The 24,444-nt window shown below is 39.0% G+C and overlaps 1 protein-coding gene across 7 annotated transcripts in view; it reads right to left on the reverse strand.

Annotated features, from left to right (window-relative positions):
* Positions 1 to 21,568, reverse strand: part of Dcx (doublecortin) — a 72,587-nt gene extending 51,019 nt beyond the window's left edge. For 4 of the 7 annotated variants that reach the window (XM_040744508.1, XM_040744507.1, XM_021234330.2 and 1 more), the window contains exons 1-3: positions 21,282 to 21,449; positions 19,305 to 19,690; positions 11,366 to 11,706 (exon numbers count right to left, since the gene is read on the reverse strand). In XM_040744508.1, coding sequence (XP_040600442.1) covers positions 11,366 to 11,706; positions 19,305 to 19,668 — 705 coding nt within the window. In that variant the 5' untranslated portion in view covers positions 19,669 to 19,690; positions 21,282 to 21,449. The other 3 variants (XM_021234331.2, XM_040744510.1, XM_040744509.1) reach the window with 2 other exon arrangements.
* Between the last annotated feature and the right edge of the window lie 2,876 nt (positions 21,569 to 24,444).

Below are 24,444 nucleotides of genomic sequence, written 5' to 3' on the forward strand. Positions count from 1 at the left end.
ATACAAAGTCTTGGACATTACTTGTGATGTCAAATGACAGTACTGGTGAATGGCTCATGGCATAGAAAACCCCAGAGGCACATGTATCTTCTGGAAGAACTTTGAATTTGGGGTGATAGAAAATTCCCTGTGTGCAATAGTATTAATGGAAGATTTTTGTAGGAGAGTGGAGAGACTGGCTTGGAATAAAATAGCATTGCCCTCAAGACTCAAGCAGGTATCTAGTCATTTTATCTTTTATGAAGAAGATGCACCATCCAGAACATAATTCTTTAAATAAATCTTCTTTTTTGAAAAAAATCATATTTTGTATGTTCAAGAAGAATATGTCATTTCCTGGCATTTACTTGCAGATGGGAAATGTCTATAATAAATCATAAGTCCTACTAACTGTGCTTGCCCAAAGTTGAAATTCCTCAGCATCTACTTGCTCTGAAAATTAGGCTATGTCTAAAAAATGAAATCCAACAAGGCCTCCAGTTTCAGCCTATATTGAAAGATATAGGTTCTTATTCCTAATCCACTTTAAAGAGCTTTGGACGACACAAAAAATATCATCCGAATTTCCTAATGTAGCTATCTAATGCAAACCTTTGATTCTTGAAATGTACATGTAATCCAGCTGCCTGCCAGTAGTTGATAAGGTTTTGGATACATGGAAATTCAAAACAGAGGAATTGAGCTGTGCCTCTCTGACAGATGCTGTATGCTTTAACTCAAGCAGACAGAGAAAAGCTGCAAAGGTTTAAGATGTTTCAAGAAGATTACAACTTGCTTCACATCTGTGTTTGCGGGAACCTAATTAGCATGCGGTGAACTTTGGGCAAGGATTTCCCTTGATCGGTGAACTTTCTTTGGGGAAATAACACTGACCTAGGGGGTCAAGAGATCTAAATTCTAGGTCTGGCTCTGCTATGGATCAGTTCTGTGATACTGGGTGAGGTCGTGTCGTGGAATATCAGATTCTGTGCTTGCAAGTGGAGAGAATTATGGTTTAGTCAATCCCATTTGTGTTGCTGTGACAATGGATAAGGAATAAAAGTATGAAGTCCAAGACAAGCAGAAGCCTGGTATCACTATTCATCCCCCTTCTTCCAGCTGTTATGAAGGGAAATGTTTGCCAAGACACTACAGAGACCCCCTATGCACAGCTGATGTCAAGAAGAGGGAACAAGCTGCTTAATCCACATCATAATCAACATTTGCAACATGCCTTACACCTCCCAGAGAATTTTTACACACATAATACTATATAAGATCCCTTCTTCATTTGGTAGGGCAGCAGTGGCTTCCTCAAAGGCAGAAAATGAAAATGCAGCTCACACATCTTAATATATTCCTAGCACCTAGTGAAATGTCAGGCAGAATACATGTTTGTTAAATTAGTGTACTATTTCCTCTCCACATTTTACAGACGGGAAACCAAAGGCAAGGGAAAGTGATATATATGCTGGGAAGACAAATTCAAAATACTTGGGAATAACATAAGAAGGGTATGATAAGCTCTCTGATATTCTCAATATAATTGATACTAAAACAGGTCTTGTGGATCAAAAACGTCACTAAATGAAGTAAGAATGCATCAACCCTCATCTTGCACTCTGTCATTTTGCCCTTAGAAAATGACAAAAATGATGTCTCAGTGACAAATATACGTCAGCAACACAAAACTAAGTAAGGAAATCCATTTAACATTGAACTTCTCACTTTGGTACAGAAGTATGAGAAACTAAGAGTGTATCCAATTAAATACAGGAGAGGTGGAAATTGGGAAGTGTCTTATAATTACCTTGGCTTTCCAGGCTTTGGAGTATAGTGCCTAAAAGCTAGCTTGGGCAAGCTGACATGGACCAGGAGCAAAGGGAAGTTCCCTCAAACTCAGAAAACCGTGTCTCATACGATGCTAATTCTACCTCTATTAATGTTTATGCCTCAGGCAGACAATTTTATTACAAATTTGCTAAAGCTGGCTGAATACCTCCTCTGCTATGGATCTGTGTCATTATATGTTTTTCCCCTGGGGGAAAATGTGAATTTTTAGGACAATGTGTATCATCTTTATTTACTAGGAATCCAATGATGCATATTCTGGCATTTAAAAGAGAACATTTATTGCTAACTTAGAGGGACCAGGAAAATGGGATGAAAAATAAGACTTTATCCATACTTCTTTAATTTCATTTATTGGCGTAGGTACACTTTAATTGATTAATATTTTCTGATTCTGATGCTGTGATGATCTCTTACAAATGAATGTCATGCTACTCAGACCAGTTTTATGGATATTTCTATGTCCACTGTATGTCTAAAATGTTATGATCTAAGATTGGTCTTTATGATCCTGACATTCCTTCAGTCCATACTACTCACAACTCTCCCTCAGGTCATTCCTTCATCCAATCAACATGCAGTACACATTGAACATGTCACAGCTTCTAAACAGTGCCCAAGTTTTTGAGGAAATATTCATGAGAAAGGGCAATGCCATAGTCTGAAATAGTTGTTTGTATGTTCACCTGAAATATTAAATACTTTTTAATAGTCATTCCATCATCTGCATTTACCAGACTATGAACACCTCAAGGCTTAGCAATTTTTCTTTTGCTGCTTATATAGAGTAGAATAGTGTTGTCCTTAGCAATCATGAAGAGCTGCCAGACATAATTCTCATTAATGAAATCCACTATTGAGAATGACATGAGCAAATTGGAAGAACAAGGCATTCTGCTTATTCTTTAATGATAATTAAAATTGATTGATTGTCAGAAACTGTTATGAGTATGAAGGTACTTCTAGACGTTGCCAGAAGGTGTTTTAAGCTGGACTATTTGCTACTTTTCCAAATCTGAGTTTTGGAATCACCGAACTTTAAGTGTACAGGGAATTGAATGTGCAGAATTGTTTCATTGTGGAAGGAAGTTTGGGGGAGTCAATTTTCTGGACAGAAACAGATGAAGACTAAGGGAGTGACAGTAGTTTGGTCTACATTAGTCCAGCTCTTTAGTAGCAGAGCAAGTATTTCTGGGTTTCTTGTCTAGGGCCCTTTGCACTGTTTCTTATTGAACTTCAAGGCTCAACACATGATAACTGCCATTTTAGACTCCAAATTGAAGACTCTTCTGTGGGTCCCTAGCCTGCTTGCTGTATTTCAGCTTTATTAATCTCCTAATCACATGATCTACACCAATAAAATAAAATCTCTGTGTATTGATCTATATCCTATGAGTTCTGCTCCTCTATAGAACTCTGATCAACACATAGTTACTATAATAAACACATTGGAGAGGAAGATTAAGTTCTGTGGCTCTGTAGCTAAAAATAATGCATTGTAACAACTTCCAAACTGCTACAGAAGACTGAGTAAATTCAGCACAAAGAAACCATAAATGTTTCAGGGGACAGGAATACTAATTACAATTTGATCATGATACAATATACATATATATCATGTACATATATATGAAAATGTCATGATCACTGAAAAATATACACATATATCAAAATAGGCTTTATACCATAAATATAGACAATAATGTGTCAACAAAAATTTTCGGATTTGTGGTGGTGCATGGTCTCTGTCACATATTTTTATCACTTTCTTTTAAAACCTAGCATTTAATGACCTCTAATCTACTGTATTTTGAATCATGGAAAATAAAGTTCTACTATATATTCCAAAGGGACATTTCATAGAGACTGCAAACTCTGATCAACCTTAATTCTTTGTAATTGTATTCAGTCTAATTACTCTCATTTTATATTCCCACTAGCTCTGCCTTTTGTATGAAGACTTCCAGAGCCCATATCCTTTACACTTATTCTGTATGTACTACATACATAAACCCAGCTACTCCATACCATTCTGCTCTATTTCATGCTGGGGTTTGACAAGGGCAAGGGCAATATGGAACAGAAGCTGTCATTCTTGAAAGCCACATTCAGCTAGGGAAATAGGGGACTATTGATTTAACAGATTTTTACTCTACAAGAAGGGAGGGAGATGATTGTGTCCTGACCTCTAGGTCTCCAGCAAGGTTCCTCTAGACTAACCAAAGTCGATACTCCTCATTGAACTGAACCGGAGCCAGGGCTGTTAAACTGGTTGAAGGTGGATGTGCAAACTTTTTCCTGCTAGGTTATATCAATTGCCTCTAGAATCCTGCTTAAGAAAATGTTAAATTAACTATTGCTATGTAAAGTAAATTCCCATCAGAGAATCCGATAATTTCTTATTTTCCCTATTAGTTCATCTCCAATCTCAACTTCCACTAGCTTCCAGATGGGGTTATTGACCATCTTTTAACCAAAAAATCTTTATCAGCCAATGTAACAACAATATAGAATTTAGAACTTCATACCAGGCTGGGTGGCTGCTACTACAAAATTTTATGGCTGGAGTTGAGATAAAAGTATCTGTATTAATTGCCATTAAATACAGACATTGGATAAAAATAAGTCATCCCCTTCTCTCTGATAAACAGCAATAATCTATCTTATTGCTCATTAACTTTCATTCCACCTACAGAGATGTCTTCTCCAGAGTGACAGGCTAAATGATTGAGGCAACTCCAGACTGGAAATGGATTGGTACCATCCATCAGTTCCAGGAACCTCATGTGAAAGATGCTGAGGAAGCACATCTCTACCTTGAGTCTACCAAGACATAGAAAGTGCCTAATAGCAATGACATAAAATATATTCGAACTAGAGAGGAAGAACACTCTTTCTTGGTAATTCTCAATCATCAACTGGTAGAACCAAGGAGCTACCACAATTTTGGATGGATTTTTCAGGCCAGAAGTCTCATTCACTACTTAGTGCAATTGAGCTCACAATGTGAACCTAGACATCAGTTAATCCAGAGCTATCCACTAGGAACTATAGGCATGGTGCCTGGCTGGGGTCCACAATACTTTTATGGACCAGTAAAATGTATCTGATCTATTTTCAGAACAGAAACATATGAGGGTTGAAGATATAGCTTAGTTGGTAGAGTGCTGGTCTAGCATATATAAAGCCTTGGGTTTTATTCCTAGCACCATACATAACATGAGTACAGTGGTACATGCCAATAATCTTAGCACTTGGGAAGTAGAGGCAGAAGGTTCAAAGTTCAAGGTCATCCTCAGCTATCTAATGAGTTCAGTGCTATTCTAGGCTACATGAGACATGGGTTGCACACTTCAAAAACAAAACATAAAAGAAACATAAGTGAGCTCAGATTGGAGAAAATGTTTAAATACATATTATTAATATAGCCCCCTTTATTCCAAACGCATTTGTATGTTTCCTTTAAAGCAGAATATGATTTATAAAAACAAAAGTGCTTAGGACCAAGAAAAACTGCAATGCATTCCAAAGTATATCACCTATTCTAGAAGACCCAAAATCTGAAGGGTAGACCGCCCACTAGAGAACAACCTGGGAAAATACAAACATCAGTTCTCAGTAGGTGACAAGGCAAATACAAAACATTAAGCAAAGCAAGGATGCATCCTCTTTGGGAAAAGTGAGAGGAAGCTCACCTACTAACTTCCAAACTGTGGAGGCAAATATTTTAGCTTTCTAGCAAGGCTATAATACCTTAGGTGAATAAGACCAGAACAATCCAGACATACAAATATTTATATTTGAGTTCATTGCAACAAGGCAGCAGATACTCAAAAGAAAAAATGGCATGCATGTGTGTATGTAGACACAGACTGACTTCAGAAGGTACTTATCTCTGGCTCCAGACCTTGTATAAAACCTGTTACCTTACTGGGCAAACTGTTCACACTTCTGATTGCTGAATTGTTGCCACCTGGAGAAATCTGGAGTTTGGGTAATAGAAACTATACAGTGTAGTTATTTAGTACCCCCGATGGAAGTTAGCACTGACTAGTTACCCTGTTTGACTTCCCCCACTGACACTATAGCATGGGCTTATGGGAGCAGTACTGGTCTGTACAGGACTACATCTAGTAGCAAACTGATGTTGCTATCTCTTTAACACCGTGCTTAGAGAAGCCAAATTTTGAAGCCCAAGACCAAAGGATTTCCTTAATCTCTTTTGACTTTGGAGGGCTTTAAATACGTTGTCTAGAAAAACCACCCCATTTTCAATCTCTATGATTCTAGAGGCTGAGTCGGGGATGGGTGCTCTCAAGACTTATCTGGTCTTGGGCTTGGGCGTGGGGGTAGTGGGTGTTACCTCTGTGACTAGCAATACTTTATCTAAAAGAGCCTTCTTATTCCAGATTTTAAGCCTTGTCAAAATGCAGTGATGCCTGTTTCCTTTCCATGTTATTATTTCTCTGGGCCTTTAAGGTTTTTCTTTTCCAGGATGCACTAATTAAAATGCAAATAAATGCCCACAGCAGAGGCCAGTCAGTCCCCATGTGCATTTCACCAGATGGTCACCTATTATTTTAGACTTTGTTGTTCAAAATAGTTTGAGAAACACTGGCTTAGACAAAATCGAGCAGGTTACTTTGAAGATGTCTTCTTTGAATCTTGATATAATAAAAAATATACTATGAAATGCTATTTATTTGGCTGGAGAACCTTTTATATGTTGCATATGACATAATTTAGGACACATGCTCTAAATTGATCAGTGCTGATCTTGTGTTGAAATTAAAAAGAATGTTAGTGCTTTACCAACAAAACCTGTGTGCTGAAATCAATGTCCTAAGAAAGTCAGGCCAAAGATGAGTCTGATCCATCCAGGGGTAGGGCATCAACTGAAAATACAGAACAAGAAGACTGTGGGACTAAGGGCTAGCTTTTCCTGTTAAAGTGAATATGTGGAGTGAGGTGTACAGCTATATGAAATGGTTTTCCAGCCAACTCCACACAACAGAAAACAGGAAAGAAATTATTGAACAGGCAAGATTTGATGGATCCAGTATAAGGTGTTGTCAGGGAACCAGGTTGCTTACAGTCTCACATAATCATGACTATCTGTCTATCTGCCCAGTTACCTCCGAGGTTCTCACTGCGTTTTGTTTCCTTTAGCCACAATAGCGACCATTCCAATCACCTGAATTCGTTTAATTTACAATCATTACTGTATCTCAGAACAAAAAAAGACTGCCATATGGATATAGCTGCCTGATCCTGACTGAAAACTGTTCTCCTGGCCTCTCTGGACACATCTTCACATGATTTCTCAAGGTTCTCTAACGTACTGGGTCCCTTCTTTCACTCATTCCTCTCACTCAAACCTAATAGAGGGTCTTTGGCGTTTGGAGCAACCTGTCAGATACATCCTTGCTGAATTCATCTACTTGCCTGATTTTAGCTATGATTGTTTATGGATTACTTTAAAATTTGTATTCCCAGTCCAGACCCCATCTTCTGAGACCCAGATCCATTTGTAGGTCTTCTAGAGTCTTTCTTGAGGTGTAGTAAAGCCCCTGAGCTCAGTATTTCTAAAGTCACTTTATTGTGCTGGATCTCCTCAATCTCCTTGAATGGCCTCACCATCCAGTCACACCTTAGACATAAATCTCAGAATCACTTGAATTGTCTTTCTGCACCTTTGATGAATAGAATTCTAAGAACAATCACCTCAATGATGCTTATCTTTGCATAATTCCCTTTCCTCCAATTATTATAGTGAAATGTCATCATTTTGTGTTACTTGGCAAAAGATTTTACAGTGTTATTAAGGTTACTAATTAGTTGATATTGCATTAATCAAAGGGGAAATATCGGGATAGAAATGAATGAAATAAAAATATAAAAATACTAAGAACCAGTGAAATAAAGTACTGGACAAACCCTTAGGCAAAGTAACAAAAAAGAAAAAGAGTGAAGAACCAAATTAATAAAATCACAAAAGAATGTGGAGACATTACAACAGATAATAATGAAATCTAGAAAATCATTAGGTCATATCTTTTTTAGAAAACTAACAGAAATGGGTGGTTTTCTACCTGCGTGTAAACTACCAAAATTGAACCAAGATGAGATAATCAATTTAAACAGATCTATAAGGATCAACAAAATCGAAGCAGCAAAAAAGAAATCAATTTATGGGGCCTCGGATAGTAGATCAGTATTTATCCCTGACACACAACTGGACTTTGGGAGCCCGTTCCATATGAAGGGATGCTCTCTCAGCCTGGACGCATGGGGGAGGGCCTAGGCCCTGCCTGGGATGATATAACAGTCTTTGAAAATCCAGCCCCCATGGAAGGCCTTGCCCTCCCTGTGGAGCAGAGGGGAGATGGAGTGGGGGATTGGGGAGATTTGGGGGGAGGGAGAGAAGAGGAGAGAGAGGGATCTGGGCGTAACATATGTAAAAAGTAGAATAAAAAATTATTATAAAAAAGTCCAGACCCACACCTTGGTACACTAGACCTTTAAAAAAGAACACCAAGGCTTCGGAAACTTATACATACATATGAAAAGGAATAAATGGTGTAAATATTTTTATAAAGCAAGTATTACCCTCATACCAAAACCAGATAAAGATACAGCAAAAAAGCAAACTGTAAGCTAATGTCCTTGGTGGAGATAGCTGTAAACATTCTGCTTTTTCTTCTCAGCAGTGGTACTGGAAAATCAGATATTTGTGAAAAAAAGAGGGCGAGGCTGTGGGGGATGCATGTGATTGAACTGCAAAGTCATACAGACACAAAATTGTTATTATGAAACACTTTGTTGCACAGCAAATAGTAACGCCAATAAATGTTTAAAAATATAACAAATACTGAAGGCATATGGGATGTTAACCACCCACATGAATCAATCATCCTTATCTAGCATTGTGGTACTGTGGTGCTACCATATTTCTAATAGCCTGCCCATTCTCTTGCTTTTCGTTGTGAATCTTATATTTTCTATCCCTTATATCATCTACATTTGGGAAGAAAGTGAAGACAAAAATTACAAGTTAGAAAATCTCCTTTTATCATGGCACTTTAGGTAGCAAGAATGATCTTAGTATAGGATTGGTGAAAATACCTTTTAGAGACCATCTTATTGAACATCAGATTAAGGTGGTGCACTCAGAAGGCAGAGGCAGGAGGCTTTCTGAGAGTTCAAGGCCACCTCAACCTCCAGGACTACATAGAGAGATAGTCTCACACACACACCCCCCCCACACACAGGAAAATGAAAACCTGAGGCTCAGAAAAGTGACATAATTGGCCTCACACCACATAGTGACTAAAAACTTAAAAGCTTGAATTGGAGTCTTTGAATTGCTGTCTAGGCTTCTTTCCAGTTGATGAATGTCAGAAAGTAATTGTCACTATGGGAGATTAGAATACAAATCCCAATCTTTTGATTGAAGTAACAAATTCCTGTCTCTATCTTTGTCCATTGAGCATCATTTTTGTTTCTGTACTTAGTCACCATTATCATATTCTGGTATGATATTGTAGGATATTTTGTAGCATCTTCCCAAAAGAAATTGTAACTGATGCTTGAAGACATTGGAGAGGACTTTCCACTCATTGGACAGAAGCTTCCTTATTTAAGATTTGTACTTTACCTTTTACATGTTATCAGGAGCAGTCAAGAATGCCAAGGGATGATCCATCTTCACACAATATTGGAAACCCATACTAAGAATCATAGAGGTAAAGTAGACGAAGAGCACTAATGCTTATTAAGAGATATGTGAATACCAATAAATTGATTTGATAATGAACTGACTGCAAATATAGAGGGTTAAGCTTTGTTTTTAATAGTCTATGAATACTTGTGGTGTGTGTGTAAATGTTTGTGCATGCTTGTGATTTGTGTGTGTATGTGTGAATGCTTGTTAGGATATGTGTTTGTTTATATGTGTATGAATGTTTGGTGTGTGTGTGTATATATATATATACTTATAGTATGTTGGGTCGGTGGGTGAATGCTTATAGTGAGTGTACATGTGTGCATGTGAATGCTGTGGTGAGTGTGTGTGAGTGTGTGTGTGTGTGTGTGTGTGTGTATGTATGGCGCATGTGCCCGTGTGTGTGTAAAGGACAGAAGGAGACAATGGGTATCTTGCTCTACCACTCTCTGCCTATTCCCTAGGGACAGGGTCTCGCGGTGAACCTGGACTATAACCCATGGATCTAGACATCTTGGAACATGAAATGATGAGAAGGAAAAAGAAGACACAAATTTATCAAAATTACCAAGTGCAGAGAATATAAGTGACTTTTCTTGAAACTTGAAATCCTGAAATACTGGTAATTATGGGGAAAGGCATACTTCTGCACTTAAATACCCATCAGTCATTTTTATGTATAGAAGTCTACATTTTAGAAACTCTGTAACTGTTCAGTTATGAAAGATATTTTAAGAGGTATAGACTGATAATAATCCACATTTGTCTTCTAGATGGGTAACTGAAATGACCTTTTGAACCAATAGAACTAACCACTGTTACAGCTCTCTTGAAACATTTTGTTACATATTTACAGATCTCTATGCTCAAGAGAATGGAGCATCTGTCTTAGGGTGACGCCTGGCTGCATTCTTTTCCAGATACTAATATAGGTGGCACTTCAGTAGTATAACCAATGACATGAAGAACCTGATTTGGAGGGGAACAGATGGTAGCATCTTTCTTGGGCTAATTTTAGAATCCTGAAATAGTTCCTTTCTCACACAAGCCATCCATGGAACCAAATTATAAAAGCTATGTCACATGGAAAGGGAAGAGAAACATATATCTTAGTGTAAGGCAAAGGATGCAGCAAAAGTTTCAGCGGTCTCCTCTTGCTTGCCTCCTCCCATATAAATATAACAGTCACTTCAATTTCCTTCCATCCAAATGGATGCAAAACACCAACTTGGGAGTATCTTTAAAAATGAGTGGGACAAACCATATATATAAAATGATCAAGGTTGCATCATGATTCTATATATGTGCACATATGTATATATATGCATACATATGCTTGTAAAACCTAGTTTTGAAAGCATTTTTTAGTGAGTAAAGATCTGTAGGATAACTGACCATTATGCCTGATAAATCAAAAGTAAAATGAATTTCAAAGCAACCAATTTCTAGTTCATTGCTTTGTCTGTTGAGAACTTTCTCCCAAATGAGATAAAGAGTATCAGTTAAGGATAAAGGGATATGGAGGGAGAGACCCTCAACCATGAATAATGGTTTAGGTATAAAATGAGCATCTAAAACAGTGGTTCTCAACCTTCCTAATGCTGTTTTAATACAGTTCCTCTTGCTGTGGTGACCACCAACTACAAAATTATTTTCATTTATCTTACAACTGTAATTTTGCTACTGTTATGAATAGTAATGTAAATATCTGTGTTTTCCAATGGTCTTAGGTGACCCCTGTGGCCCACAGGTTGAGAACCACTGATCTACAGCGTTGTGGAAATGAGACAAGTACTCTGTATAGGCACTGACCTGCTTTCCATCAAGGGTATAGAGTTTTTTGACAACTCCCGTTTCCAGCTTGATCGCTTCTGTGATATCGGTGAGGACCTGCTCGAAAGAGTGGGCTGTTTTCTTGTTGAGAAGCACACGCACTGCCTTCCGAGGTTTCACGCCACTGCGAATGATGGTCACAAGTTTGGGGCGCACAAAGTCCTTGTTCTCTCTGGCTTGAGCACTGTTGCTACTCGCCAAGGACTGGGGAGCTTTCATGTTGGCAGATGTTTTTACATTGACAGACCAGTTGGGATTGACATTCTTGGTGTATTCAACCTTTTTAAAGAAATTGTCTGAAGAACAGACATAGCTTTCCCCTAAAGGGAAGAAAGAAATGGTTACTTGATTAGTCCCGCAGTAGATGTGCAGATGCAAAACAAGCTGCTATGCATTCACACTGAAATAAGACGTTAGGTGAAATGTTTGAGAAAATAACCAATCTTATGTCCAGTTTCTAAATGGACCCTCTGACAATTTTATTTACTCAAATTCAAGAGTAATCAGCTAAACATTCTTCATTGGAATGGCATAGTTAGTTGAAGAACCTTGTAAATATAAGGTCATTAAAGCAGCAAACAGTTGAATGTACAGTTTAATAAGTGGAGTTTGCACAATCAACATGATGCTATTGGAATGTAAATGCTTTTCACTTTCAATGGTGTTCATTAACTTCCACATACCACTGTTTAACTTGTTTCTATATCCTGGTGTTCCTATGCTAGTTTTGCACTCATAGTCTCATCCTTTTGCTGTATTATAAGCCAAGGACAACTTCTGAAGCTAATTTGTTTTTATTTCAAATTGAACTGAATCAAACAACCTTACATATCAGACATTCGCTTGGTCAAAAGCAAAGCAAAATGATCCTTTGCACTGATTATTGGGCTAAATGGTAGAATTATTGAAATATTATGTGTGTGCACATAAGTTTAATATCTAAATGTGTGTATAAGTGTGTTGTCTACTGCTTATCCCTCTCCAAATGAAGCAAGTATCTATATGAGCTACACACACGCACACACGCGCATGGGTGCACACACACACACACATAGAGAGAGAGAGAGAGAGAGAACATTCTTAGTGTTTTCAAGTCTAGCTCTTCCTTAGAAAATGTTTTTCTATTTCTACTACTCCCTTGCATCTTTCTCCATCCTCCTAAATATTGCACATTGCATCTGTGTGTTTGATGCCATCTCCATCAGTTGCTTTTGGCTGCTACAGTAATGAGTGGGAGAGTGCATTATGTAGCCGGATTGAATTGAAAAAGGTCTAGTATGAGTTTTGCATTCACTGTTGGCTGGTGGAAATGACTAGTACAGTGGGAAAAATGCAGTGGCCTGAGGCAAGAGGAGGGCGTTACACACCTGAAACTAGAAACTAAATAAAATTAGGAGAGAGTTAGGTTCCGCCTGAAGAAGTATATATTTTTTTTAAAGCTGAAATTGCTAAGCAAAGCACATTAGCCTCAAGGTCTACAGAAGTTCATCCAGAGGTTGAACTGCAGAAACACTGATTTTTATCAGGCTATAAGTCATCAGTAATACAGTTAATACATAGACAAATACATAATCCTTAGCCAGTGCAAGAAAAAAAAGAATTAAACACAATTAAAGTCAGATAGCTCTTCTATTTCCTTTGGTCTCAGTAGGAAAACTACTCAAAGACATTCAGAAATGCCAGGCTGACAATTTGTTCCTTTTGCAAATATTGATCACACCAAATCCTTTAAGTCATGTGAATTAATACATTTCTCAGTTCTAAGCTTCAGTGGCAATCTCTAGGGTAGTTTGAGGGGATGAGTATGTGTGTGTAGGGGGATGGTAGCACACAAGGATGCTTAATCTCACTTATGGTCTGTTACAGTAGGGAAACCAAGAGATGGATTACAGGCCATCATAGGCACTAACCCTACTTGGTGCACATGTGTTCAGTAGGGATGGGAATTGAGTTTGCAAGCTAAGAGCCTCTGATTTTGTTGGCCTCATGGCAAGCAAATCCAACACAACCCCAGTGTTCAGAGACTAGGACCTATAAAGTGTGACACAAGGAAAAAGGGGCCCATTCATTTCCTCTGTATATTTGTAGCCAACATCCTTCCCACCATATACATTAGAAATGGCCCCTCGCCTCTGTACTTCATCATTTTCATGGGCGTCTTCCAAGAGGTCACTGCCTTTGAGTCAGATGTTTTCCATTACTTGCCATACACTTTCAAACTCTGTCAGACAACTGGTGGAGTGGAAACATCCAGGGCTTTATATTTTTGATCTCACTCATCCACATGCTCTTCTGAAGAGTCAGCTGTGTAGCCCTATTAGGGCTCTGAGCTTTTTGTTTTCTCCCCTCTTAAACCTCTAAGTCTCTGAACTACAAGTATTATTAACTACCCCCAGATGAAAATGAATATGATGGCAAATAATTAGAGTATCATATGGCACCCGAGAACTTTCCACAGCGCTCAGCCCTCAGCCAAATCTATGTTGAGCACCTTCTGAGGGTACATTTTAAGCACTCCACTCTCTACTTTTGGCCTGGATACGTAGCAGTGGAAAAAGAACAGCTGGTATGATGTCAGTCAGATTGCGATCCCTAACACTTTCTAGCTGGGTGACCTTTGGCAAATTACCTGACTTCCTTGGCAGCAGTCTCTTGTCTGCAAGGTGGGGGGGTGCTAATAATAGGCCCTACCTTATAGTGTTGCTGTGGGGCACAAGTCCAGTGAAAGATGACAAGTGCTGAGACTAGAGACTGGGCACAGTAAGCACTTCGTAAGTTCCACTTATTATCATTAAGCCCCTCATGGAAAGGAACAGATAACAAGGAGGAAAATGGAAAGAGGAAGAGGTATAAGCTGAGAGAGGGGGTGTAGGGTGAGGAGGAACCAAAGCTAAAGAGCAAAAATGCATCAAGGTCAGCCACCTCTGACCTGAGCTGTGCTGACTGTATGATGTGAGTATTTCTGGAGTCCTGTGCTTCAAAGATAAAAGTACCTGCTATAGGTAGGGCATGGTGGTACGTTACTGTAATTCCCAACCTCAGGAAACAGGAAAGAGAGGATCTCTGTGAGTTGGAGACAGCCTGCTTTACATAGTGAGTTCCTGACCAAAGAAGGCCTACCTAATGAGACCTTGTCAATATTATTTTTCTAGAAAAGAAGCCTCTTAGAGCTATAAATTACCAATGCACAAGCTTTATAGCTCACACACAGCAAAGACATTGCTGCCTGCTGCAACTGCTGATGCCCACTTAGGGCCAGACATTTATGATGATTAAGAACAGTGATTTAGCTAGGCAAGGTTATGCACATCTATAATCCCAGCACCTTCAAGAGGTAGGAAGGGAAGGAGTTCAAGGTCACTCTCAGCAACATAGCAAGCTTGGGCTACAAGGAGACTGAAAGAAACAACAAAAAGACTAGTGCCTTATAGCAGAGCATGGTGGCCCATTCGTGTAAACCTCAGCAGTCAGGAGGATGAAGAAGACAGATCTTAATTCAAATCCCAACCAGACACTTAGGAGCCGTTTGACCCTGGGCATGTCACTTAATCTCCATAAATCTTGAATTCTTTATCTACAAACTGAAGGCATTTCACTGTGTGATAGCAGTCCCTTGTGCACCTAAAGATGTATAAGAAGGGATTTCTTTTCAATCTCAAACAGGCTGGAGGAAATAGTTATTGCAGTAATCAAATGCAAAAACATAGATGCCCCTTCCCAAGGACCTTCTAGTTCTATTATTGGAAAGACCTAGATGTGTTGCTTTGTTAGACAAGGTTTCCTGGTTCTGATCTTGCAAGTTTCCCAGGTCTACTTTTCAGAGCCTGGTGCTTCCAACACAATTACGTAGCACTTGGAACTGAGTGAGGCATATTACACCTTTCCACATCTGAGTCTCCATCCTGCCACAGTCTCCAGTGGTTAGTTTCCACCCTCTGGGAACCCTGGAAGAAGGCTGTTTCTCAGTCAAGCAAACTGGAATTCACCTGCTACAAGACGAAGGGTGGGGGACATAAAATGGGGACAACCTGTCCCCTTTAAGTCCCTTGTAGCTGTGTTGTCCCCATTTTATACAAAATGATGGAATGAGTATGCTTCTTCACCTCTAGGAAGGCACCATTTTCCAAGGAGTCATATACATTTATAATATCTTAATGTAAAAAAAGACACTTTTCCCTGTACTTTCTATTCTTTTCTGAGGATTCCTAACTCAAGAAAGAAAATGTTGAATGATACTTCATTGCATTATTACATGACTCCTTATATTATCATGCCCACACATGCCCCCTAGTATCCTACAATCACTGCTTTTGATGATGCACTTGCTTTAGTAACAAGGGACTTAGTAAAAAGGTGGCTTCATCTCATTGTGCAGTATGGTAAAGAAGTTGGGTATCACAGTGTCATTATATAGCTCAGATTATCCAAGACTGTCCCACTTTTAAGTATTCTTCGAATGCTCTGCATAATTAATAGTACTCAAACTTGTCTTAATATACAAAAACTAGCTAGTCACAAGTATAAGCCTTAAATCGATGAGTGTACATAAACATGGAAGTGAAGAAAAGATTAGACATGATGGAAATAGACAATGGTTCTCTAATGAAATATAAAGAAAAGACAAACAAAAGGAAATACCACTGATGGATCTCCTTCATTGACCAGCTGGGGACACAGTTAATGAGGGCCACATCCTCTGTGGTTTTGCCAAGACCCTGGTTGTATGCAAGAAGATGTGGGAAGGCTGACATGAAAAATGGGGCTTAGACTGAAATGTTTCCCTTGATGCTTTCCACATCTAGCAGCAGACAATTGACTAGAGTCACCAGACAAAAGGAACACCGGAGGTGCCATAAGGGCAGAGTTATTAGCATTTGATTTTTATTTTATCTAATTTGAGGCTAAACATTTAATATTCTGGTCATTTGGAAACATATTGTGTGATCAACAAAACGAAAAGGAACAGAAATGAGGATTTCTAGAGGTAGGAACTCTCTATCACTGTTGTTAAGGGAAAGGACTCATCAAAATAACCTCATCTAACACTGTCCAAGTTTTAATACACAAAGAATTTTTTAATGAAGAGTGTCAAAACGAGTTCAGAGTCCCTAGACTTGGATGTACCATCTCAGTTGATCTGTAATATGTTCTAGGACCACTGTAGTCCAGGTTGGCCTCAAACTCACTATCCTCCTGCCTTAGACTCTTGATACTAGGCTTAAAAGATGTGAACCACTCAGCCAGACTAAAGCAATTATTTTTAAAGAGAACATTAGTACCATTGATGATAGACAGCCCCATAATCATGTAGCTAACCAGGTACAGATTAGGATAACTCAGGCAGTAATAGCTAACATTTATTGAATATCACTGTGTATAAAGAAGAATAGGAAGCACCTCGTATCATTTCTTAATTGATTCTCAGAACAATTGCTTTCATTCTATAGATCTAAAAACCGATTTCCTCAAGTTTCTACAGGCTAGAAGCTAACCAATCTGAATTTGAAACAAATCTCATTCCTAATATTCATTTTCCATTTAATCTGCTCTAAGATGAGAACCCAATATTCTTTATTCTTCACCAGGAATCTTTCCAAGCATCCTCAGTTTAAATCTTAACTGGAAACGGTGTGCATTAATAATTTTTGCTCTTTTATCCACGTTCTTCTAGAAGTAAACAAAATAAAGGGATTTCTGACCTTTTATCCTAGATAAGAAACTCTGACAAAATGAGAGCAAAGGAAACCCTTTCCAGATCTTCCTCATCCCAGTGCTTTTCCACTTAGCTGTATGTTAGTTGGAAAAATTATCACATTATCAACACTCCCCCCAGAAATACCGCTGGATTTTCTTAACATTTGACTGAAAAAGCATTGGCATCCACTGTTGCTTGGGCTTGTAAGAAGACAAGAAGAGGAAATTTAATTGATCCCTATCCAGATTCTATATACTGTTTGGAAACATATTAGGAAATACTACTGCACCCAGAAGTGGAATATGAGTCCAATTTAGCAGGAACCAGGACAACACAGGTGGGAATAAAACTGTGATCTGTTTTTAAAATTCATAATGATTACCTATACAGATTAAATTGAGATTGTTTATTATCAACATTTTCTCAATACACACACACACACACACACACACAAATGCATGTGGGTGAGGCAAATTTGTAAAACATTGATTGATGGAAAATTGTGCAAAACACTGATATTAAACACATTTTCACTCTTACTCAGAATACTATGTCTAGTTCAGATTCTGACCTAGTATATATTATAGAATGTAAATGTTCATAGATGGTGGATATTAAGAAAAACTGGGAGAATCAATGTGCTTTATTTGTAAAAGATATTACAGAGAAATCCCTCAACTTTGACTAAGGTATAAATTTCATATTAACTGAAGACACACACTTTATTGGTTACTCTGTTGGACAGCTCCCTGGAAAGAGCATCCAGATTTGGAGTTGACCCCCAACTGGCCTCCTTTTATTTTCAGATATGCACTTGAACAATTAACCCTTTGATGACCATGAAAGTCTAGTATCAATGTTTGCCTCCTTTCTCTATATATGATCTAATCATCCTCCTCCATGTGGATTTCAAGATCAGCTATGTAGAAAACCCTAAGATTTGAATCCTGAGATTCAGATGGAACCACTATGTGGATATTGTCTCTTATAAGTTGCTTGCCCAAATCACTTTACATTACTACTTTGAAAACCACAACTACATGAAGGAAATAGAACCTTGCATAAGGGAAGCCTTCATGTCCCTTTGTCTAGAAACGCAGGAAACCTAAACACAGTGAGGCAGAGCTGGGCTACACCTACTAAGTCACCAAATGCACTGTTTCTCTTTCCTTGCTGGTCATTTATAATCTAGATTCCCTAGAGATCTGTTTGCACTAACTCATCTCTGCTCAGAGATTGGGGCCAGTGATGGAGAGAGGGAGGCTGAATAATGTAGGAGAGACTAGAAGAACATTTTCATTGTCTCTATTCCTTGAGGCTATCCTTTTAAAGTAGCTATGGGTTAAATTGATCACAATAATTTATATTACAATATAAAATGCTGACAATATGATACAAGATCTATTTTGTAAATATCCATAAGAAAGAAAATATGGTTGAACAAGTTTTGTGAAGATCTGGGATTTTTCTCTATTATCATATGGGTCCACAGTTGTCAAGGTTTTCAGCAGCCAACTCATAAAATTCAGTTGCAGTTCCAAACTATAGAGAGGATCTGAAAGAATTTAGGTAGAGTGACTCATTCTTACTCTAATAGAAATGGTGTTCATTAAAATACCAGACATACCTACAGCTCTCTTCTGTATTTCTCCCAATGATCTCAGCCTCTCAGACACACCCTGGAGTGAGCTTTTTAGAAGTAACAGCTGAGCAACCACCACTTACCTAAAAGTCTAATCCTCTGCGAACATATCCAGGAAGTCCTGCATTGGGGCATGTATTTCTAATGAGCAGCAATTCCCAAGCAACTTCTCAGCAGTTCATAGGAAATATGGGCACAATTGTTTTATCTATTAAACCAACCAAACATTCTTCCTTCCCCTAATGATTTAGTGACCTGCTTTGATGCTGCCACGCAGAGTTAATTATGAACAAAACCTAGAGTGAATGTCACAATTCAGATTTTCCTTTGTATACCCGGGAAAATAAGCATGTTTAGCATTAGTAAACCCATGTATATTTCAACCTCAGCAGGGATGGAAACCCATGAAGAGCGACAGCTAATGGTCCCTGTTAGTGACTTTGGAATCAGAAGCCTGAGCATCAGTCAACCTAATGTTTTGGCAGACAAATAGCCTAGTTTCTTTCAAGGAAGACTAAAAATGTAATCATAAACAAGAACATCCTTTCCCTCCAGGGGCTGCCACCCACTTCTTTAATTACCTTCTTCCAGTTCATCCATGCTTCCGATTTTCCTGGATCCATCGATGGTGTAAATATAGCGCACTCCCTGAGGCAGGTTGATGTTGTCGGACAAGGATCGAGTCAGGTCAGCCAGCAAGGCATCAAAACTACGGAAACGGTCAGAGGAAACAGCATACACAATCCCCTTGAAGTATCGATCCCCATTGCGGTAGAAACGTACCTTCTTGGCCTTCTTCTCATTACTTAGTGCCTGCAAGGTTCTGGTTCTGTAAAAGCTACAGTGGGCACTGTGAGTGGGACTTGGAAGCCCATTCATCCGTGTCCCTCTCATATTCCTAGATGCTTTGTCTCTTTCGTCAAAATGTCCAAAATCAAGTTCCATATTTTGTTGGAACCACAGCAACCTGATTGTTAGAGAAAGGGGTGGGGATAAGGAGAGGCAAAGAATAAAGAAGGATAAGAGAAAGAAAAAGGAATTCAGATATTAGCCAGATCCAGAGCTGCAATCTGCTGCCTGTGAAAAGAACTGGTTGAAAAAAGCCCGTGACCCATCTGCTGCTTGTCCCTGACCTGCAGGAATATTGATCTTAATAGAGAAGAAGGAGGGGGCTGGGCAGTCGAACTGGATGCTGGGGAGGGGGGGGGAGGGGGACGGGAGCAAGAGATAAAAAGGGTGGCACTTTTGGCACTGTTCCAAATTTGGGAGGAGGTGTTGAAATAGCTTAAAACCCTGGAACTTACTGACAGTGGCTCCTATCAAATTGTAACTTGGGGCAAAATACATTAAAACTGGCATCTGCTACTTCACACATGGCCACATGACTAACAGTTGTAAATAAATCCCTAGCCTGACAAAATTCCCCTTGAAGAGAAACAGGGAAGTAGCCAAGGTTAGCATCCAGTTTAGGAAGCTATCTTAGCGTCGCAATACAATGACTAGGAAGAAGGATATTTTAATTTTATTCCAAATCCTTTTTTTTCCCCACTCTAATATGTGTATCCCCTCCCCCAGAATAAACTAGGATTCTCTTTTAAAGGGACAGCCTCCAGGGAAAACCCAGTGTCTTTGTGCTATTCATCAAACCCTCTCCCGTCAAGCTGGTGCCGCTATACAGCATTCATAAGAAATAAGCTGGGATTTGAAAAGGAGGAGGAGGGTGTCGAAAAACCAGTTATTTAACAAGCTATTAGCTCGGCTTTTCCTCTTGTTTCTATTTGGTCACAGAATCCTTTTTGTCTTTTTAGATGTTTCATCCTCTCCCCACCAATGCGACACCTTTTAATGGAATAATTTAATTGTGGAAAGATTCCCAAAAGGGTCTTTGAATAGCATATGGGACCTTTACAAGAAAGTACACCTTTCATTGTTCTGATTTTCTCCCCTGACTGGAGGAACATTTTGCCCTCGCAGCAGACAATTCACTTCAAACTAGTCTATTGCCTAGGTACATTGATGGAGGCAAAAAAAAAATGGTCATCTGTCATGCTTTGATCTCCACCCTCCCCTCTCCACACATACACCTGGCTGAAGCCCTCCCCACTAGAAAAGAAAGCGCCAAAACAATGAAAACATGCAACTAAATAATACAGCCAAAGCCCTGAACGCTCACAAAGGTAATGTATCATCCAAGGAACCAAACTATTAACATTCACCTCACAGATTGGGGGAAAAAGACTCACAAAGCAAGAGGGCTCAGCTGCTACATAACAGCCACATCAAGATTTCCAAGGAACCAGGGAGACAGGAGGTAAAGGGGGACTGGTAGCTGGTGTATTTGCCCGGCTCAGTCCCCCTTTTTCCAGTGTCACCGTGACCTATGCTGAGCTCAGCATTGTCTCTGTCAGACAACCTGCAGTAGTAAGACCCCACCTCCTCAAGACAAGTATCAGGCATTTCCCCCAGGCACACTGTGCAAATAAAGCTTATGCTTTAGAATCAGAAGTGCTAAATTCTAAATTAGCATCATAGTGAAAACAAAGGAACAACAAACTCACTTTTCCAAAGGAAAATCCCAGGTAGAATCTTAGAGGACAAAAATCCTATAGAATAAAGCAAATAAAAGAAAAAAAAAAAGAAAGAGACCGACACACACAGAAAGAGTACTGTGTGCCTTGTGCTTTTCCCGTTTGACATCTGTTACATTCTGCTTGAAAATCACTCGAAAGCCCCACTCACCGGTTTTCTGCTGGATGGGTGGAGATGCTGAGAGAAAGAAAACCAATCTCTCTATGCCTTTGTTGTCTGAGCTCCAAGCAAGAAATTCCTGCCAGGGTGGATAGTTGCCTTCTAGGTCCTAGTGCCTTGTCCAGCTTTCTCCCCTGTAACTCAAGCTTAGTGAGCACCCCCAACCTCCTATGATTAATTACATGCTTTTTTCTTCAATTCACAGCCTGCATTAACAGCTAGAAAGGTTTCATTTATAACCCACAGGAAATTGCAGGGTAGGAAAAAAAAGATTGCACAGGCAAGCTCAGAATGCTCTAATGAGCGATGTGCTAGCCCTTTCTCTTAGAAAATTGGCAATTTTACTTGGCTAAAATCTTGGCCTAATCAACCTAGTGGCTACACTCAGCAAGTCAAACCAAGTTTCTTAGAAATTCCAGCTCTTCCTTTTACCTTCTTCAAAGAAAATAAAAATCAGTAACTATTTTGACATTGACCTAGTGCATACAACACTGGTTCTATGAGAATGGAAAAAATCAGGGATAGCAAATGGAAAATACACGGAGAAATACTTATAGAAATCATGAAAGCTAGAGTCAAAAAGTGGCACTCCTCCAAGTTTTTATTCAGTTGTTTTATCAAGACGGGTTCCAGCTTTGTAGTCCTGGTTGATCTGGAACTCACCATGTAGCTCAGGCTGGCCTCTAACTTGCTGAAAATTTTCTTCCCCTGCTCTGCACTAGTATTTGTCAGTACTTGGGCCACAATGCCCAGCATCTCTCCAAAAACATTTTAAGATGGTGTAGAATATTGGTTAATGGTTCACCTCCCCACTCCTGGGAATACACCCAGGAGACAATACCCTACCGTAGGGACGCGTCTGTTTATTGCTACTCTATTCATAAAAGACGGAAAATGGAAACAACCTAGATGCCCATTAACAGATGAGGAGATAATGAAACTGCAAGATATTTGCACAATTTTAATTATCCATTGGTAAAAATAGAAATTAGGAGATTTTCAAATTGAGTGGAGTTGAAAATATTATACTGAGTGAAGTATCCTAGGATGAGAGAGACAAAAGGAGTTGTTTTCTCTTGCTCAACTCCAGGATTAGAACATCTGGGGGGAGGGGAGTGAGTGAAGGTAGAGGTCATGAAACTACAAAGGAGTCTATTAGAAGGGAAATGGTTTCAAGGAAAGGGGATTGAGGTCTACTCCGCAGAATGGAATTCATCTGGTTCTATAAAACTGGCCAAAAAATGGTGTCTGTGGCAGTCATAGGCCCTAGGGAGAAACCAATTACTGTTATTTTGCTCAATGGACATATGTCAAACAACCTTCTAAATGTTTATTTTTCCACCTAAAGATTAAATGTTAAAGATCTGACTGCTCTCAATCATGGTCAGAGTGATTTCTGTTTGCACTTGTCAGTAACTAATGCAGAGATTCATAATTGGTGCATGTGCTGAGAATAGGTAACTTTTGAATGCTCAATCCTAAGTGGGCCATTTCCATCATGCCCTCCAGGGTTCAGGAAACAGCACCGAAGACGGGACTGAAAGAGTGTAAGAGCTGGTAAGCTGAGGAGTTTCTTCTGGACATGGCACTCATGAACCCACAATAGCTGTTGTTCCTTGAAGAAGACCAGTACAAGATCAGGAACTCAGCATTCCATTATGGATGGGGCAGGAGCTTAGGAGGATCTGCCTTTCCCTGAGGAGTTGTTGGCAGTTAATGGTTGCTGGGATAAAAGGACTCAGACTGTTCTCATAGTAAGACACAAAGATGCACCATAAGAATATTGATCCTCCCCCAAAGTTATCTATATATTTCAAGAAAAGTCAAATAAGAATTTTTTGAAATACCAAAAAGACATTAAAATTGTCATGATAGAATATAAGCTTTAAATATAGTGAAGATGACAGAGAAAGACTGATTATAAATCAAGATTTCACCTACCAAGATTTGTCATGAAGTTGTGGAAATGAACATAGTATAGTTACAGTATTGGCTTTGAAGACAGATCTTCGGGACCAAACAGATGCCAACATCAATAGTATGATGAAGTTTCTTTTCAGCATCCATTCCAACCTCTTTAAAGTAGTACCCTCGAATTGCAGATGTTTAAAAGATGAACACTGTTTGTTAAGAAACTTAGGTTTCCACTGGGATTGCTATGTAAAATGAGAAAAGATTCTTTTAAAATAAAGTTTTTAAAAAGAATTTTATATTCCCTACAATAAAGCAAGCAAAATATCCTGCAAAACAAGAAAAAAGAAAAGCAATAGGTTCCTCTCATTATACATATTTGCAAGAGATGTAGAATGGGGAAGCGAGGTTGAGGCTATCTTCCCAATGGTCTGATTATTCGCCCTAGCAACAAAAGTCACAGATGGCCAGGACATTGCTATAGCAGCCTTACAATATCCAATTAGCAACTTTCTGAGAATCAAAGGTCATGGCTATAAAAGAAGTAGAGGTCTGCTCCCAGGAAGTATGTCACTGCTCTTGTTGGCTCCAATGATGGCCTCTTAACTCATTCTGTCCTTAATATAATAAAGATCACAAATCCTTAGAATACCAAGGACAAGAGTGCCCTTTCTTGCAAAACTTCCTTGGTTTTATAAATATCTGATTTGTTGAATGAAATCTTTCTTCCTCTTCTCCTTCCTCTTTTCCTTATTTGTCTTCCTCACCTTCTTCTTCACTTCTCTATCTCTTGCCCCTCCTCCACTACTACTACCATACATCAATCTTCCTTTATATCGGAGCTTGGTCATTAACTCCTGATCCTTCAACCCTGACCTCATAAGGTGATTATGACATAAGTGATCCTTAGCAACAGATCACTAACGATGGATTTCTGGGATTTAGTATCTGACTACTTGTGCTTGAAGGCAAAGTTTTGACATGGCATGTGGTTGTCTCAACATAGTTTTAAGATAGGATAATGATCACATGATATTTCTGACTATTCAAGAGAGTTAATAT

This window comes from Mesocricetus auratus, unplaced genomic scaffold (genome assembly GCF_017639785.1).
Source record: "Mesocricetus auratus isolate SY011 unplaced genomic scaffold, BCM_Maur_2.0 Super-Scaffold_100003, whole genome shotgun sequence".
In the NCBI taxonomy this organism is placed as follows: Eukaryota; Metazoa; Chordata; class Mammalia; order Rodentia; family Cricetidae; genus Mesocricetus; species Mesocricetus auratus.